Source organism: Ambystoma mexicanum, chromosome 10 (assembly GCF_040938575.1).
Source record: "Ambystoma mexicanum isolate Mex_15411 chromosome 10, UKY_AmexF1_1, whole genome shotgun sequence".
Taxonomy (NCBI): Eukaryota; Metazoa; Chordata; class Amphibia; order Caudata; family Ambystomatidae; genus Ambystoma; species Ambystoma mexicanum.
In genome coordinates this window covers 335,022,808-335,039,935 of record NC_090932.1, presented here as the reverse complement: position 1 = coordinate 335,039,935, position 17,128 = coordinate 335,022,808, and the positions used below count along the sequence as shown (strand labels likewise).

General features: G+C 47.2%; 1 protein-coding gene across 3 annotated transcripts in view; it reads left to right on the top strand.

The window, feature by feature from the left end:
• The window catches only part of DDHD2 (DDHD domain containing 2), a 2,155,663-nt gene that overhangs the window by 1,743,802 nt on the left and 394,733 nt on the right, over nucleotides 1-17,128 (top strand). For all 3 annotated transcript variants that reach the window (XM_069617940.1, XM_069617939.1, XM_069617938.1), the window contains exon 12: nucleotides 10,668-10,760. In XM_069617940.1, the coding sequence (XP_069474041.1) occupies nucleotides 10,668-10,760 (93 nt within the window). The remainder of the gene's footprint in view (nucleotides 1-10,667; nucleotides 10,761-17,128) is intronic.

Genomic DNA, 17,128 nt, shown 5'->3' with positions numbered 1-17,128 from the left:
GTAAAATGCTATATATATTGTAGTGCTGCAGTCGCTGCACTATAGTTGAGTATTGAGTTGAGAAACCCGAAAAATGAATTGCTAATAACCTTTGACTCATATGACAGATTTGGCTGAAATATTGTAATCAAACCTCTACTCACAGGCCTCCCAAGATTGGACATTTTGGGAAGGATCTGTTTAAAAAAAAAACATTATTAACAAAGTAAAAAAAAGCTGTTTTGTCCTAGCCCCCATTCTTTTTCCCATAGAGAAAATGTACAATGTGTGCTCAAGCGAGCAACCAAAACTGCTGGACGGAATTGGACCAGGTATGAAACAACATGGGCACGAAGCGTTGACTCGATTTCCAGGAGGGATCTGGGGTTTTATCCAGTAGTTTTTCAAATATTTGATGTAGAAGGGGGTCCCCTTCTACCAACAATAGAGCTATATCTTCCATGGTGCTTTGCAGCAGAGAGGCATTTCAGAAATAAAAAAGCAGACATTTTACCCCAAAATTCTATTGCTCATAACTTTTGAATTGCTGGATGGATTTTGATGATATTTCTAAAACAGGATGTATGTTAAGCGAGGTTTGCCAACACAACTTCAAAAAATAAAAAAGTTATTAAGAAAACAAAACACCACAGTTTCACAGTTTTCAGCCCATTCGTTTTCTCATAGAGAAAAAGTCTAGTTTTTAAACAGCCGTAGCATGAAAACAGCTGGGCATATTTGGAGCACATAAGAAAAAGCATGGACTTCATTTCCTTGACTGTTTTGGGGCAAATCCATCCAGTAGTTTAGAAAATATTTGACAGAGGACAGGGTGCCCTCCTGCGCCTTAAAACATTTATATCGCTCCTGGTGTTTTGCAGCAGGGAGGTTGAGAGGGGTTAATTATGTTTAACTTTCTGGATGGATTTGGATGACATTTTCTAAACCAAATGTTTGTCAAGGGCCTGCTTCAAACAATTTGTTAAAAAATGAAAGAGTTATTAAGAAAACATAATCTTACGAATCAGAGATGATTCCCACAGAAAACCTGGCCTGGGAGCCTTCTCGTGTAGCAAAGGAAAGGCAGACGCTTTCTGATCCTGATCCTGGGGGTGGTGGTCTGCAGGATGATCACATGAGGGGAGCAGCAGGTCAGGAGGAATAGGAAAACCCCTTGTTCAACTTGCCCTGATACCCCAACCTTTGAATGACCTATTGCAAAATAGAAGCAGTTAGAAAAACAACAGTTTTTTTCATTATGGACTCCAAGTTCCATAATCCCCAACTTACTGGGACGAAGAAGAGGGCTGCAGAGGAACACAACTGCAAATTGCAGCTTGTTAGTGGATGTGAGCCACAACTGAGGGAGACTGGGAGGCTTAAAAGGCCCCCTCGGTTGCAGGCCATGAGGAAGAAGAAGCAGAGTGGTAATCATAGGTGGAGGAGTTGTGAACTTTCCACTTTGCAGCACTGGAGTAGAGGAAAGACACTGGGACCACTGTCAAGAGTCGAGCAGTAGCTGTTCCTGAGAGGGTCTTCACCTTCAGAAGGCTTAATGGAAGAGGTTGCGCAGCGCGAAGCGGCGGACAAAAAGGCTTACCCCTGGAAACCGTGACTGCAGACCCTGCGCAGTGGGCAGAAAATGTTAAAGAAGTGTCCCCTTTAACAAGGCTGTCTCTGGTCGCAGGTGAATACCAGAGAGCTTTTGGAGCAGTGGAAGCTCTGTGTGCGAGTGGCACGGGCAGCAGCGAACTAGTAGCAGCAGATTGCCTGACCGCGAGGAGCTGCTGAGGCAGAAGACCTGGGTGCAGCGAGGGAAATGGATGGGCATGCCTTACCGGGTGAGTTCACCAAGCTGTTGTGACACCGGAGCCATTCGTGACGCTCACATGCCCAGAGCAATAGCGAGAAAAAACGCTTGGCAGATTGGGACCAAATGATTTGGACCCTTTGGTGCACCACCAGATTTATTTTATTTATTTTGCACTCAGGTCCTTTTTTGGCCACCCTCCTTTGCTGCCTTGCTGTCATGATGCCTACCCCCGGGGACCCAGACCAAGTCCAGCAACCCCGGAAGCAGGCATCAAGTTATTCTAAGCAAGCCCAACAACCCCTACTAGGGGCTATTTGGGTGCAGTCCTGGCGCCTATAGCGCCAGGCTCATATGGAGAGTCAGTCCTGGCGCCATACGCGCCAGGCTCCTAGATAAATCTTACCTGATGCAGACCATGCTGCAAACTCACCTGATGCAGACCATGTTGCAAGAGCTCCAAGCCAAAAGAGGCTTGGAAGGGACTGCTTTACCTAGGGACTATTTTTTTACTCGGGTGGGGCTGGGGAAGAATACTTACCTGGGACTACTTTGGAGGCTATTTAAACCACACCCGAAGAGCAGCACACGCTTTGCGTTATTCTGCATCCAGCAGCGTAACGCTCACCGTGCCTGCAAGTCTGCATCCATTCTTCTGCCACGCCCGCCTCGAGTCTGGAGCTCCTAGAAAAAGGGAGAAAAAAGGAGAAAAGGTTGGAACAAGAGCAATACTTTTGATCCTTATCTGAATTCCCGATCCATCGCGCCTTCGAGCTGGGAGAAAGAAGTTATTTTATGCGCGTCGCCTCGCCTGCTGCAGCGCCGCGCTGAACTTACCGGTCTTCGCAGCATCTTCACATGCCACCGCATCCTTCTGCATGTTCCCGCCTCACTCCGGCACCTAAGGGGAAGACAAGAACAGCAAGGTGAGCCAAGGGAATACACAGAGGCAATATTAGTTACCCCCCATATACTTACCTGATTTTACCAACGGGGGTACTATTCCTCTTCACGGGTCGGCGCAGCTTCCACTGCATCCTCGCCGAACCCCGGCCCCTAAGGGGAAACAAAAGGACAGCAAGGTGAAACAAAGGGACAGACAAGGGGAAACCTCCTCACCACAATAGACTTACCTGATTTTACCGCCGGAGGCATTATTCCCAGAGACTTATCATTTTATTGAACTGTGTTGGAAAATACAAATCGTTACCTGAATATTACCGGTTGCCACGAGGAACTCTTCGCTAGGGTCAAGCTGCAACCTGCAAGGAATCGGACAGAGTGAAAGTCAGACATTTGAACTCTTGCGAACTACATACTTACGGCGTCTTGCCGGGACTCTGAGTCAATATTGTTCTGGAACTCACCAATTCCTTCGAGCCAGTGAAGCAACTGGTTATCTACGCGCCCCTGCGCTCAATGCAGGATGGAGAGCTCATCTTTTCAAACCATCAGGTGAGACTCTAAGAGGGGACATCAAAGGTGTTCAGTGGGGAGATCAGCGGGAGTGGGGGGGTTAACGCTCAACTCCACGGGTGGTTAATTCCCTTTCTCCATTTGCAGAAGAATATTCCTACGGGCCAAGCATACAAAGCTAGGTGGGCCAGTCCAGTCCGTCATCTCGGCACTACGCGTCACATTGGTGGAGACCGCAGCTGTCCAGTTCAGATCGACGCCCCTGTGGGAGCCATGTGAGCGTAACACTTACTCCCTGTGGCCTTCCCCTCGCTCCAATCCTCTCCATCCCAACTCCCGCTTACCCCCTCCCCGATTGGCCACTGAGATGACCAAAAAGCGCTCTTAGGAGGGAGACCGAGGGCAGCCTTGCCCAGGCAGCCGGCTAAGGTGCAACGGGTAGCTCCCTAGGGCAGCCCCATTCCGTGTTTGCCCTGTTCGCTTGGGGTGCCCCAGCCAAGCCCTAAAACTGTCTGTAGCAACCTTCAAGTAAGACACAGTGACATTTGTTTCTTATATTTAATGCTAATTAGATAGCTGAAGTTAAGTGTGTGTGTCAAGTATACCTACTGTATCGAAGTTATGTGCATATCTAGAGGAAGGCACTGTTCTGAGCTTAGACATACACCCACTCCATAGCCACTCTTTCAGTCTAAATGCACATTTAGAGCAAAGCCACTATTCCCCCTGTGATATGATATGATAGTTTATTTATATAGTGCCCATACACAATGTGTTTCAAAGCGCTTCAAGGCAAGGGAGGGAACAAGGGAAAATACAATTACATTCTTACAGACCATGAACAGTAAGGATGTGAAATTAACTATCGCACTCGGCCTGACGACATTTAAGATAGTGCAAGAGCTAAGACATAGATAAGGAAGGGAGGGGGAAGAGTTGGAAGAACATGGAAACAGACTGGCAACTACGATACTAGGCTTGACGACATTTTCTGGTAGAGCCGGAGAAAACAAAAGATGAGGGAGAGGGGTGCAGAAAGGGAGGGGAGGAACAGAACAAGCGACTATCGTACTAGGCCTGACGACATTTCAGATAGTGCTGGAGGAGGGGTGGGGAGGAAAAAACCAGTAATGGGAGGGGGGAGGAGACAGATAAGGTTGCTATCATACTATGTCCAGGGACAATTCTGATAGAGTAAGTGCTTAGAAGAAAGTAAGCGGAGGAGATAGGAAAAGGGAGAAAGGGGGAGGAGGGGAGAACAGTAAGCAGTCAAAAAGAGTGGAGAAGCAAGAGGGGAGAGCGAATACAATTGCAGAAGTCAGTAGTAACACAATGTTGTAAGCCAGGATACAAGATGAAGATGGGAACAGCATGATTCGGGGCCACCATGAGTACAAGATGCAAGGGAAGTCCAGCATGAGAGTTGAGAAAGGGTGACGCACCGTGAATGAATGAAGTCCATAAAAGTCAGATCCAACATTGGCCACATAATTTGAGTGGGGCGAGGGGGGAGAAGGGTAGAAGAATCAAGCAAAACAGGCAACACCTGTGTGCGAGAATGGCGGGGCACAAGGGAACATGACGGGGGAATAGAGGGGGTGGGATGGCCTGTGGGGACAGAGGGAGTAACACATGTTGGTGCATGCTTACCTGCTGTCTGAGCAGGGGTTTGGGACCTGGGTCCTCCCAGTCCGAACAGGAATTGCCCTTTTCTTCGTCTGCCCTTCGCTTAGGACGCCCGGGGCGAGAGACATCCTTGATCTAAGAGTTAAGAGCAGGAAGGAAGAGGCAGGGCTGAGAAGGTGGGTGGTGCTTAGGCCAGGTGACCTAGATCCACTTGCACCTGCTCCCCATCTGCAAAGGAAAAGAGGCAGGAGGGCTCCTTAAGTAGGGAAAAAGAGCGGCAAGCAGGAAGGCACCTGATGGGCGGGGCTTGCTTAGTGGTGAAAAAGGGCGGCAAGCAGGAAGGCACCAGGTGGGCGGGGCTTGCTAAGTGGTGAAAAAAGGCAGCAAGCAGGAAAGCACCAGGTGGGTGGGGCTTAGGCCAGGTGACCTAGATCCACTTGCACCTGTGCCCCATCTGCAAAGGGAAAGAGGCAGGAGGGCTCCTTAAGTAGGGAATGAGGGCAGCAAGCAGGAAGGCACCAGGTGGGCGGGGCTTGCTAAGTGGTGAAAAAGGGCGGCAAGCAGTAAGGCACCAGGTGGGCGGGGCTTAGGCCAGGTGACCTAGATCCACTTGCACCTGCTCCCCATCTGCCTGTAAGTGCATAGAAGAGAGTAAGGGGAGGAGATAGGAAAAGGGGAAAAGGGAGAGGAGGAGCAAACAGAGAGTAAGCAGTCAAAAAGAGTGGAGAAGCAAGAGGGGAGAGCGAATACAATTGCAGAAGTCAGTAGTAACACATAATGTTGCAAGCCTGGATACAAGATGAAGATGGGAACAGCATGATTCAGGGCCACCATGAGAAAGGGTGACGCACCATGAATCAATGAAGCCCTTAAAAGTCAAATCCAGCATTGGCCCCAAGATGGTGATGGTGAAACCAGAATGTATCAGGACAGACTCCTGCAGAAGTAGGCTGGAGGGGGGGGGCAGGGTAGAAGAATCAAGCAAAACAGGCAACACCTGTGTGCGAGAAGGGGGGGGGGCACAACGGAACATCATGGGGGGACCAGAGGGGTGGGGGTGGCCTCTGGGGACCGAGGGAGTAAACATGTGTTGGTGCATGCTTACCTGCTGTCTGAGCAGGGGCCCGGGCCCTGGATCCTTCTGGTCCGAACAGGTCCAAACAGGAATTGCCCTTTTCTGTGTCTTCCCTTCACTTTGGACGAGAAAAGAGCAGGAAGGTAGAGGCTAAGAAGGTGGGTGGTGCTTGGGCCTGGTCACCAAGATCCACTTACACCTGCTCATCATCTGCAAAGGAAAAGAGGCTGGAGGGCTCCTTAAGTAGGGAAAAGAGCAGCAACCAGGAAGGCACCAGATGGGCGGGGCTTGCTAAGTGGGTAAAAAGAGCGGCAACCAGGAAGGCACCAGGTGGCCGGGGTTTAGGCGGGTGACCAAGAGCCACTTGCACCTGCTCCCCATTGGCAAAGGAAAAGAGGCCAGAGGGCTCTTTAAGTAGGGTAAAGGAGTGGCAACAAGGAAGGCAGCAGGTGGGCAGGGCTTCCTAATTGGGGGAAAATAGCGGCAACCAGGAAGGCACCAGGTGGGTGGTGCCTAGGCCATGTGACCAAGATCCACTTGCACCTGCTCCCCATCTGCAAAGAAAAAGGGGCTGGCGGGCTCCTTAAGTAGAGAAAAGAGCGGCAATCAGGAAGGCACCAGGTGGGCAGGGCTTGCTAAGTGGGGTCAAAGAGCGGCAACCAGGAATGCACCAGGTGGGCGGAGCTTACCTGCTGTCTGATGTTGGGCTGTTCACAAGCTAGCCCAACATATTGCATTTAGATGATTTTTGAGGGTAGCCAATGTATTGCATTTAGATGAATTTTGAGGGTACTCAATTTATGACACTTAGAAGAATGTAGAGAGTGGCCATCTGTATTAGGATTGAACATAGAAGAATCATTAGGAAAACCTATGTATTGCACTAAGAAGAATTTGAGGGTAGCCAATGCATTGCATTTAGTTGTATTTGGAAGTATAGACGCTGTATGGATTAGGGTACTGCTGCCCTCTGAATCCTGCCTCTCTGATGAAAGCATACTGCACTAATCAAACCTGCTCCGGATCCTCTCGCGCATACCTCCCAAATACCACACACCACACATGCCCTAAATGGCCAGCCACACTACACACAAACCACACATCCACCACAGCAACCATCTGCAAACAACAAACAATCCTAGACACTGGGCCTTACCCCTCTGTACACAGCAAACCAGTGCACATAATCAAAGCACACTTAGAAAGCAGATACGCACAGACACCAGTTTCTCCTGGCACAATTTCTATCCTAGCCCTCTTCCCTAATTAACCCACCTAGCCCACTTTTTCACAAAGAAACGTGAGCACCTGGAGAACATGCAAATGGTAATGGTGTGCAGTATAAGTATTGTCTTAATTTCCTGGACTAGTTTGGAGTAAATCTATCCAGTAGTTTGTAAAATATACGACAGAGACATGGGGGTGCCCCAAAGTTCCTTAAAAGTTTTATATATATATATGGGCCTGGTGCTTTGCAGCAGAAAGGCTGCAAAGCTTTTCAGAAATTAAAAGCTGTCTTTTCTTTTTGCTCACTGCGAGTGGCTCCCGCAATATTATGGGGAGAAGCCACAAATAAAAGAACTCAAAACTCTATTTGGCAAAGGAAAAAGGATGCCATCAAACTTTGGAATGAACTCCACCACGACCTTACAGAGTCTAATAACATTCTCGACTTGAGAAAAACACTCATAACTCTTGTGTTTATGTAGTCAATCCTATGGGAACACTGATTGTTTTGAACTACAGCGCATAGATGGCCTGGACATAAGCGCCATATAAATACCAATAGCAATCACATCAGGCTAGAGGTTGGGAGTGGGGAAGAAAACACCATGTGATGTTGGGGACTTGGGGGTGTGTAGGGGAGCCAGTTACGGGTAGAAAATGTTTGGTTTACCAGTGGAGGATCGCAGGAATCTCACGAGAATACAGCGGCAACACTGCAAGTCGCGCTCAGAAAAATGTGTGTCACACAAAGTGATGAGTGATAAGAGGTAATGGGAGAGGGCTAGGGAGCGGAAAATGCAACAGGGTGGTGTGTTGGGAGGATAACTCAGGGGCAAGGCGCTCGTCTTAGAAGCAAGATAACACGGAGCAACACAGGTTTGAATCCTGGGTCCGCGCTTATAAATCTCTGAGTATTAAGTGCGTTTTAAATAACTCATAACAATTACAGGACCTGGAAAAAAGAACGGGGCCACATTTTGAGTGCCTGTGAGGACGTGGAATACTTTTTAATTCTGAGCAATTGTTCACGTTATCACAGGAATCAGCGAACTGCTACTCTACCGCAAGAATTTCCGTTACTGGAAATGATTACTGTGAAATTATCGTGGGAATATGCAGTTAGAAAAGAAAGTTTAACATTTGCAGTGCCTGCATCTTCTCGGCAGGGAGAAATGGGTGTTTGGTAACAAAGTAATGGTTTGACATAGCCATTGGCCATGGCTGAAGGCCGTAGCTAGTGAGACCACTAGAAACTATGCAACCTGTTCTGCCATGGCTAAAGGCCATGACTAGTGGAACCCAAAAGAAAACTATTGGTAGAGCATGTGCAGTGGCCATGGCCCCAGAGGAAACCTAAGGTATAGAAAAGCCCTTGAAATTCAGTTAAAAACATTTGATAAGAGAGAATTAAGGTGATCAGATTTAACGCGACAAAACCCCTGAACTTCAGCACTCGCATTTCAATTAAGTCTACCTCGGAGAACAAAAATGTTTCACACTAACCGGTGATATGTGGTGAGGGCCAAAGAGGAAAAAAAGAAATTGAGGGGAGTGGAGCGACCATGCAAAGAGCACGGGGGCACTTGGTGAGTGCCTATGAGGACAGGGAATAGTTTTGGATTTTTAAGCATTATAAGGGGAATACCAGTGAAATCCTGCGGGTATAGGTTGGTTCAATGCTGCTGTATGTGTAGTTTGTTGCCATTATCAGGGGAATCCCACGGGAATGGAGAGAGAGTGAAAAATAAGTCATTTTACACCTGCAGTGATCACATCTCCTAGGCAGGGGGTAATGGATCTCTGTGCCCAATGCCATGGCTAATGGACCCCAATGAAATCTATTGGTGCAACAATGTATAGTGGCCATAGCCAAAGGCCATGACTTGAGGGCTCCAAGAAAACCTCAGAGAGTCTTGAAGGAATGGGGTAGTGTCAGTCATGGAATGTGCAAACCTACTGAAGGGCGGTATGTTTTAGACATAGTCAACTGCATGTCCATCTCCAGTAAGCCTGCTGCCTACCATGCCCACCCAAGCCTGGGACAGGAAATACAGTATCCCGCTGGACAATTGCATCTAGAAAATTAGTTAGGCCGTTGGCCACATGCTCAGTATTGTGATCCTGGAAGGACAATTAGTCATTTCTTTTGTTTTTATTTTATTTATTGTGTTTTGCCAAATGAGGAAACAGATGAGAAACTTTCACAAATACAAAAATTTAAGAAAACACTAATTTAAAAAACTTGAATCCAGTCATTTCCTGTTTCGGCCCTTTGGCATGTGAAGACTGGTGTGAAAAGGATGCTGCCGTAGAAAGTGCTTCTCTACATCTGGGTGGGGGCACAAGAAAAAAAAAACAGCTTATGGAAGAAAACCTGTTCAGGAATTTGAGTGTGTCACAAAACCACAAGTGTTGCTGGGGAATGAGAGAGGGCTAGGGATAGAAAAAGCAGTTGAAGGGGGGTAGGGAGGGTATGCCAAAGGGACGGGGCACATGGTGTGAGTACATCTGAGGGCAGGGAAGAATATTTTCTTTTAGCTGTTTTTACAGATAACCGGAGTTTATTTGTAAGCGGCAGGCACCTACAGATAACCGTAGGTATTTCTAGTGCATTACCAAGATAACTTTGGTTATTTTTTTCAAAAAGAGCTACAAAATAATTGGATTCATAAAAAAGAAATGGATTTTACAGCTACAGTAAGGTGGGGTGTGTAAAGTGGCTAGTGGCCTGGTAGTGTTTTAAAATATACAGTTGGCACGGGCGAAGGTTGTACTCATTGGCAAGGGCCGAAGGTCTTGGCTAGTGAGCCAAATGGCCGTGGCCACCTAGTTGGTCCAAAAGAAACATATTGGGGGAACATGTACAGTGGGCACGGCCGACAGCCCTGGCTAGTGTGCTTAAGACATGTATAGTGACTACGACCAAAAGCTGCGGCCACCTAGTGGGTCCAAAAAAAACATCTTGCCACGCTCCTGTTGATGTCCCCCTCAAAATGCCATTTGGAATGTCATTGTGAATCCCTTCTCTTATAATATGTATGTGCTCATAGACTATGCAACAGTAACGTGGCGAGTTAAGCTGGTCATAAGTCCAACTGCTAGGTATGTGTTTTTACTACTGACATGTATATGACACTCAAATTCTGTTTTTACTTGATGTAGGTAAGCTTTCTGAGGTGTTACAATGGTATCCATCAATAAAGTTGCCAGTGGCAAGGTTGCCAGGGGGCAACATTTCCCTAAATGTGCACTCTCAAGAAAACAAGTACTTCCCCAAATATTTTCGGACTGGAGTTAGATTAGTAAATAATACCCGTCCTGGAATATGCGGGGGAGGCATTTAGGGGTGCAGGGAAATACATTGCCTACCTGGTGACTTTTTCCCAGGTGTCATTTTCACATAGAACCGAAACATCCACTTACATAATAATGGTTACAGTAAAAAGTTGTAATGTGACATCCTCTGCGTTAACTGTTGAATGACAGTAAGTACTGCCATTAATGTGACACATGCTCTTTCTCCTACATCTCCAGAATGAGTGCAACCAGGCATCACTCACTTGTGCGGAAGAGGCAACTTCAAGTGACAATGTGAACTGTGAACATTTTGATGTCTGCATTGGACAGGTAATAAGTAACTAGACTTATGTAATACATTAGGATTTTTTGTTGTAAATCTGGTGTTGTTTTTTCAGTTAAGGTAGCTGAATTTGGTAATTAAATGATCATTGGGTCTTTTCATGTTGTGTGTCTTGGTGTAACAAAACACAGCACTTCTCTTTTATGTGAAGTTTTTTCCCCATTTCCCGCTAGAAGATATATAATATATTCCTAAACCCATTTCAAACCGCAACAGATAAGGGCAGTCCAACTTTTCCTACAAATAAAAGGAATTTGAGGCCAATCCATGTTCAATCAAATCTAGTCCTGAAAGAGCTGCCACTTAAATTAGCCTTTTCAGTGTCAGACAAAAAAGAAATGTTTATGACTAGTCTCTCCAGAACCTTGTGGCTGGAAGGCATGTGGGGGTGAGAGGCACCAGGCTTATTGTACATCCGCAACATTAGGATGTGCATGTACGTTTTGTGGCAAATATAAACCGCTTTTTTGGGTGGTGTGTATATGTACATCTGTAGGGCGCTTAAGTTAAATGTTGAATTTGACTTTTTAATCTAATGCAAGCATATACAGGGTTATACCCTGTCGTGATCTTTATTTACGGTTAGAGTAGATATTCACATTTCTGTCTGATACTGGCAAAAATTAATGGAAGGCACTTCTTTCTATAGTATGACCAGGTCTAGTTTTTGGTTCAAGTTTTGCTAAGCTCCAGAGTTGAATGTTCTGCTGAGGGCATTCATGATCTCCATTCAGCTCAGGGATCTGGTGCCAGGTTCTGTGTCTCTAGTCTCTATCACCAGGAAAGCCTGAATGCTAGTACAAACTGGAGATTTTTGTTGGCGGCCTCCTTCTTAGAGACAATTGCCTATTACATGCAATGTATATGAATCACAGGTTCTCGAACGTTAATCTACATTCTCAATGGCATCTGAACATTATTCATCCCTTATATCTGACACTGTTGGTTTAGTGTGCATTTAAATGTTCAAATATGTTGATATTTACCATCTTGTCAAACTATCAAGTCTGTGATCAGTAGCTTTTTACAATTATTCGGAACAATTATTCAGACCATAGATGATTTTTAGCAAGATGAGATGGTTAGTGAGATCGGATCCAGCCAGGCTGCAGGGAGGTTGTATCTCTGCTGAGGACAGTACAGCCCCTCTCCTGGGGTGTCTGAGACTGTTCTGGGCTCAGGTTGGTGACAAATAATGTCATGTGGGGAAAATGGGGTTAAGGCAAAAACTCACAGAAAATCAGATGAAGGACGGGATATCGGTTGGGGAAACCACTGGAATAAGTGTTGATGAAGATTCCAGCTGGAGTCTGTCTCCCATCACTGATGGTGAGAGCCTTTTAGGGTGGGGACTGAGGGTGCATTTCCATGAACATGTGGATGGTTGCTAGCAAGGCTGTAACATGGATAACCTGGAGGTGAAGACTGCTTTTGAGGCTGGCCTGTTGCCATGATTGTGGGTACACTAGTATCACTACTGCTTCCAGGGGATGTCAGTTTTGATTGTGCACGTAAAATCATCGGACCTATGTGATCACTGCGCCGTTTTACTTCAACCCCCGAAAATGCAGACTTTTTTTTGAACACCCCTTTCACCCCATATATATATATATATATATATATATATATATATATATATATATATATAATATGCAGGGGAAGCTACCCCCTTCATTTATTATATACTGTACCCATCCCCCCACATATATATGGGGGTCGAAATTAAAAAATAAACATTTTCACTGGTCGCAGTAAAGACTGTGCAGTAATTGTATGATCCTAAATTATCCAGGCAAATGTTAGCTCTTCCTGCTTCTGTGCTGTTTGAGGAGTATTAACAGTAACAGAGCCACCCATTAAGGTGAAGATGACAGGCATTTGTGGCCAAAGTGATATGACCCAGAGGTGTTATTTACTGTCCAGATCAGCATGAATGGGAGAAGGAAAAGGCACCCTAAAGGATGAACCTGGGCCTCTACCAACAGACATAGCATGATGCTTAGCTCCATTTTAATTCTGACAGAGAAGATCGATAGGTGGTTGGAAACTATGACCCCAGGATAGTAGAGAGCATGGGATAAATAGCACTAGGTGTCACAAAGGATCCTCTCAGGAGAGGTTTCTCAATATATGGAACGGGAAATGGAGGTGTTTTGCTGCTAGCAGTTGGAATCCCAGCTGCTAAACTGAGGGGTCCTTTGACAAACACAGGTTATTTGCAGAGCACTCTGTTTTATATGCATAAAAGTGGTTCTAAACTTGTGACAGCAAGGGTATGTGTCCAAATACAAATGTTTGCAGTAGTGGTCAATGGGGAGTCATGCAGGTTGCTGCTTTTGAGAAATCTGTTGATGAAGTTAGATTGGATTATTTACAGAGATGGAGAACTGGTGTTGACATAGGGTTTACTAATAGTTTAATGGATTTGTGAATGGCAGGCTTTTGAGCTATTTGCAAATGCTAAGTTATAATTCTGCAGGAGATTTAATATTGCTATTTTCAAGTGGTTTGTCAGCATCTTCTTTTGCGCCCTCCGACTCCAATAAAAGTATGGGCCGTGAAGTGGTTGTAGATTAAGGGTTTAAGTTTTGATAAAGAAAGACAATTCAAATAAAAGGTGAGTCAATTTAAGTGAGCAGGGATTATTGAAAACTATTTGTTTAGAGGTTAGTTGCAATGTGCCACTTGGCTTGTGTCTTGTACTCTTCTCTTATTTTAATATTTTCAGGTTTATTAAGTATAAACAGCTCTTCAGTGTCAGTGTTCCTATAATTTATACATCATAAAATCACAGCCACAAGAAGTGCACAACTTCTAAAAGGAGACAGCAAATGCATTAAAACAGACCCCCCCACTTATTCCAGTCCTTCACCTATCGGTTCTTTTCCACTTGATGTACCCAAATATCAACTAAAATAAAACATTTTAAAATCTTTCCTGAATATGAGTAGTGTTGGAATTATTTGAATATCGTTTTTTAATACAATTTCACCACTTTGGAAACTCTCCAGACAAAAACTGGTTTAAGGATTTAGATTTCTTAAACTTGTACCTCCATCAAGTGGGAAGGAAGAAGTTACTTACCTGTAACTGTTGTTCTCCAGGGTGGGTCTGGCATGGATTCACACGCTCATGAATATTCCCTGTCGTCAGGCTGGGAATCCTCGTTAAAAGAAAAAATAGTTTCACTTTCACTTACCAACTGTCTTTCTCCTATAAACCAATTGCTGAGCTCTGAGTCATACTGCCCCAGGCCAATGACTGCCCTCTCCCTAAGCCCCTCCTCTGGCAGCAATCTTCAGATTTTGTAGCACGTAAAGTGGCAGTATGACCAGGAAGGGCCTCAGAGGGGCAGGAGGGAGGGTTTGCATGTGAATCCATGCCAGACCCATGCTCAAGAACAACAGTTACAGGTAAGTAACTTGTTCCTTCTCCAGCATGGGGTCTGGAATGGATTCACATGCTCATAAATAAAGAATACATAGCAGTACATTTATACACAATCACAGGAGGTGGCAAGGCTCAACAAAAGCAATAACTCTTACCTCCGGACCAGGCTCACCTTCAAGCAAACAGGTTGCGCAGCACTGCTTGGCCGACCCTGGACTCCTCTCTGGAATCTCTGTAGACGCAGTAGAATGTTGTGAAGGTGTGCGTCGACCTCCATGTAGCAGCCCTGCAGATGTCCAGCAGGGGCACACCAGACAGGAACGCTGTTGTTGCAGTGACCGCTCTGGTGGAAAGGGCTTGCGGACGGCCGTGCAGCGGTCGGTTTGCCAAGCGGTGACAGTGTGTGATACAGCCGGAAGAGCCACCTGGAGATGGAAGCCTTGGACAAAGTTTTCCCATGGTTCACAGGACCAAATTTCACAAAAAGTTGTGACGTCTTCTGGAAACTGTGCGTGCCACGTAGAACTTCAGCGCTCGAGCCACATCCAGTGAGTGCAGTCCTTTCCGCTGGTGACGAAGGTTCCATAAAAAACACAGGCAACACCAAAGGTTTGTTGAGATAGAACTCCAAGGGGACCTTTGGCAAGTAGGAGGGGTGCGTCCACAGCGCCACCCTCGTCTTGTGGAAAGCCAGATAAGGCTGCTTGCAGGACAGGGCTTGGATCTTACCTACCCTCCTGGCAAAGGTGATGGCCACCAGAAAAGCTGCCTTCCATGAAAGGAACTTGATGCATAGGCTAGAAGGGGGCCTCCATGAGTCTCATCAGCACCACGTTGAGTTCCCACGCCAGGGCAGGCACCTTCACCGGCAACAACGATCGTAACAGTCCTTTTGAGGAACTCCTTGACTAGACGGTGTGACCAAAGAGAAGACCGTCCCGGAGACCTAGTGCACTTTGATGGAGGCGTGCGCCAGCCCCACCTTAGCCAACGACAACAAATACGGAAAGATCTGCGGGGCCGTGGCCATCAGAGGGTTGATCTTCTGCGACCGGCACCAAGTCGCAAACAGCTTCCACTTGTGCCCGTAGAACTTAAAAGTCGACAATGCCCTGGCCCTGGCAAGGACCTCCCTGCAGTCCGCCAGTAGCTCGTACCCACAGAACTCTAAGGCTGCAGGAGCCAGACCTTCAGGTTCAGCGATTCTGGGTCATGGTGCAGGATTGCGCATCCTTCTCTGGCAAGCAGATCCACAACCACTAGCAGCTTGACTGGAGGTGACGTCGACAGGCTGAGAAGGTCCGGGTACCAAATTTGCCTTGGCCACGCCGGGGCAACAAGGATCATCCTGCACTGGCACAGTTTGAGTTGACTGAACAGTAGTAGTAGAGGCAACGGTGGGAATGCGTACAGGAACAAACCTTCCCACAGGATGGAGAACGCATCCCCCATGCTCCCCGGCTGGTGGAACCTGCTGGCGAAACTCTAGCACTTGGTGTTCGTCGCTGTCGCAAACAGATTGATCTGGGGTCTGCCCCACCTCAGGAAGAGGTTGTCCACTGGATTGTGCCGAAGCTCCCACTCGTGGCAAGTGCGTAGATCCCTGCTGAGAGAGACAGCGACAGTGTTCTTGACTCCCACCAGGTGAAAAGGAATGATAAACACCCCTTGGGTGACGGCCCAGCGCCACAAGTCCTGTGCCTCTCTGGAGAGCGCTGGGGATCTGGTGCCCACCTGCTTCCTGATGTAGAACATCGTGATTGTGTTGTCTGTGCAGACCCTCACCACTTTGCCCTTGAGGGACAGAAGGAACGACTTGAGAGCCCAGAACACTGCCCGCAGTTCCAGCACATTGATGTGGCGATCCCTCTCCTCCGGTAGCCACAGGCCTCTGGCGTGGAGACGTCCCGTGTCGGCTCCCAAGCCCTCCAGGGAACCATCTGTGGTGACCGTCTCCTAATATGGGGGGGGTCTGGAAATCTGTGCCCCCTGTGATGTTGGAGCACACGCTCCACCACCTTATCGCTCGACTGACACTCCTCGTCGAGAACAATCTTGTCCGTGAAGCTTCCGGACACCTGGATCCACCGAGTGTCAAGGAATTTCTGGATGCGTTGCATGCACAACCTGCAGAGCCTGATCATGTAGATACACAACAACATCATGCCAAGCAATGACTTGATGGCTCGCACTGTGGCATCTTCAGCGCCAATAGGCGTTGTACCTTGCCAAAAATGGTCGCAATGCTTTCTTCTGAGGGAGCCGCCAGGCAGGAGACCGTGTTGAGTCTGGCCCCCAGCAACAGAGTGTCCTGCGATGGAATCAAGCAGGACTTCGGATAATTCATGGAGAATCCCAGATCTGTCAGCAGCTGGACGGTCTTGTCCGTGTGGTCAACAGCAATTTCCCTTGACTCGGCCCGGATGAGCCAGTCGTCGAGGTACGGGTACACATGTATCCCTTGCAGACGTAGATGGGCCGCCACTGGTACCAGGCACTTATTAAACACCTTGGGTGCTGACTTCAGTCCGAAGGGAAGGGCCTTGAATTGGTAATGCGTTCCCTGTACGTCAAAGTGCAAGAACTGCTGATGCTTCCCGTGAATGGGGACATGGAAGTAAGCATTCTCCAGATCCAGTGACGTTAGGAAGTCCCCTTCCTCCAGTTGGCCGAGCACATATTGTAATGTGACCATCCTGAATTTTTGGGACTTGAGGAACTTGTTTAGTCACTGCAGGTTGAAAATGTGCCTCCAGCCTCCTGTCTTCTTTCTTACCAAGAAGTATCTGGCGTGAACTGCGGCACCCTGGAGTCACTTTTGAACGTGCTTTATCGCCCCTTTTCATAAGATGGCCCATACCTCCTGCAGGAGCTGAGGGATGTGCTGCTTCTGCAGGCCACCGGGGTATCCGCGGTCACTTCTGCTGGAATTCTAGAGTGTGTCCATGGGCGAAAGCGTCCAACA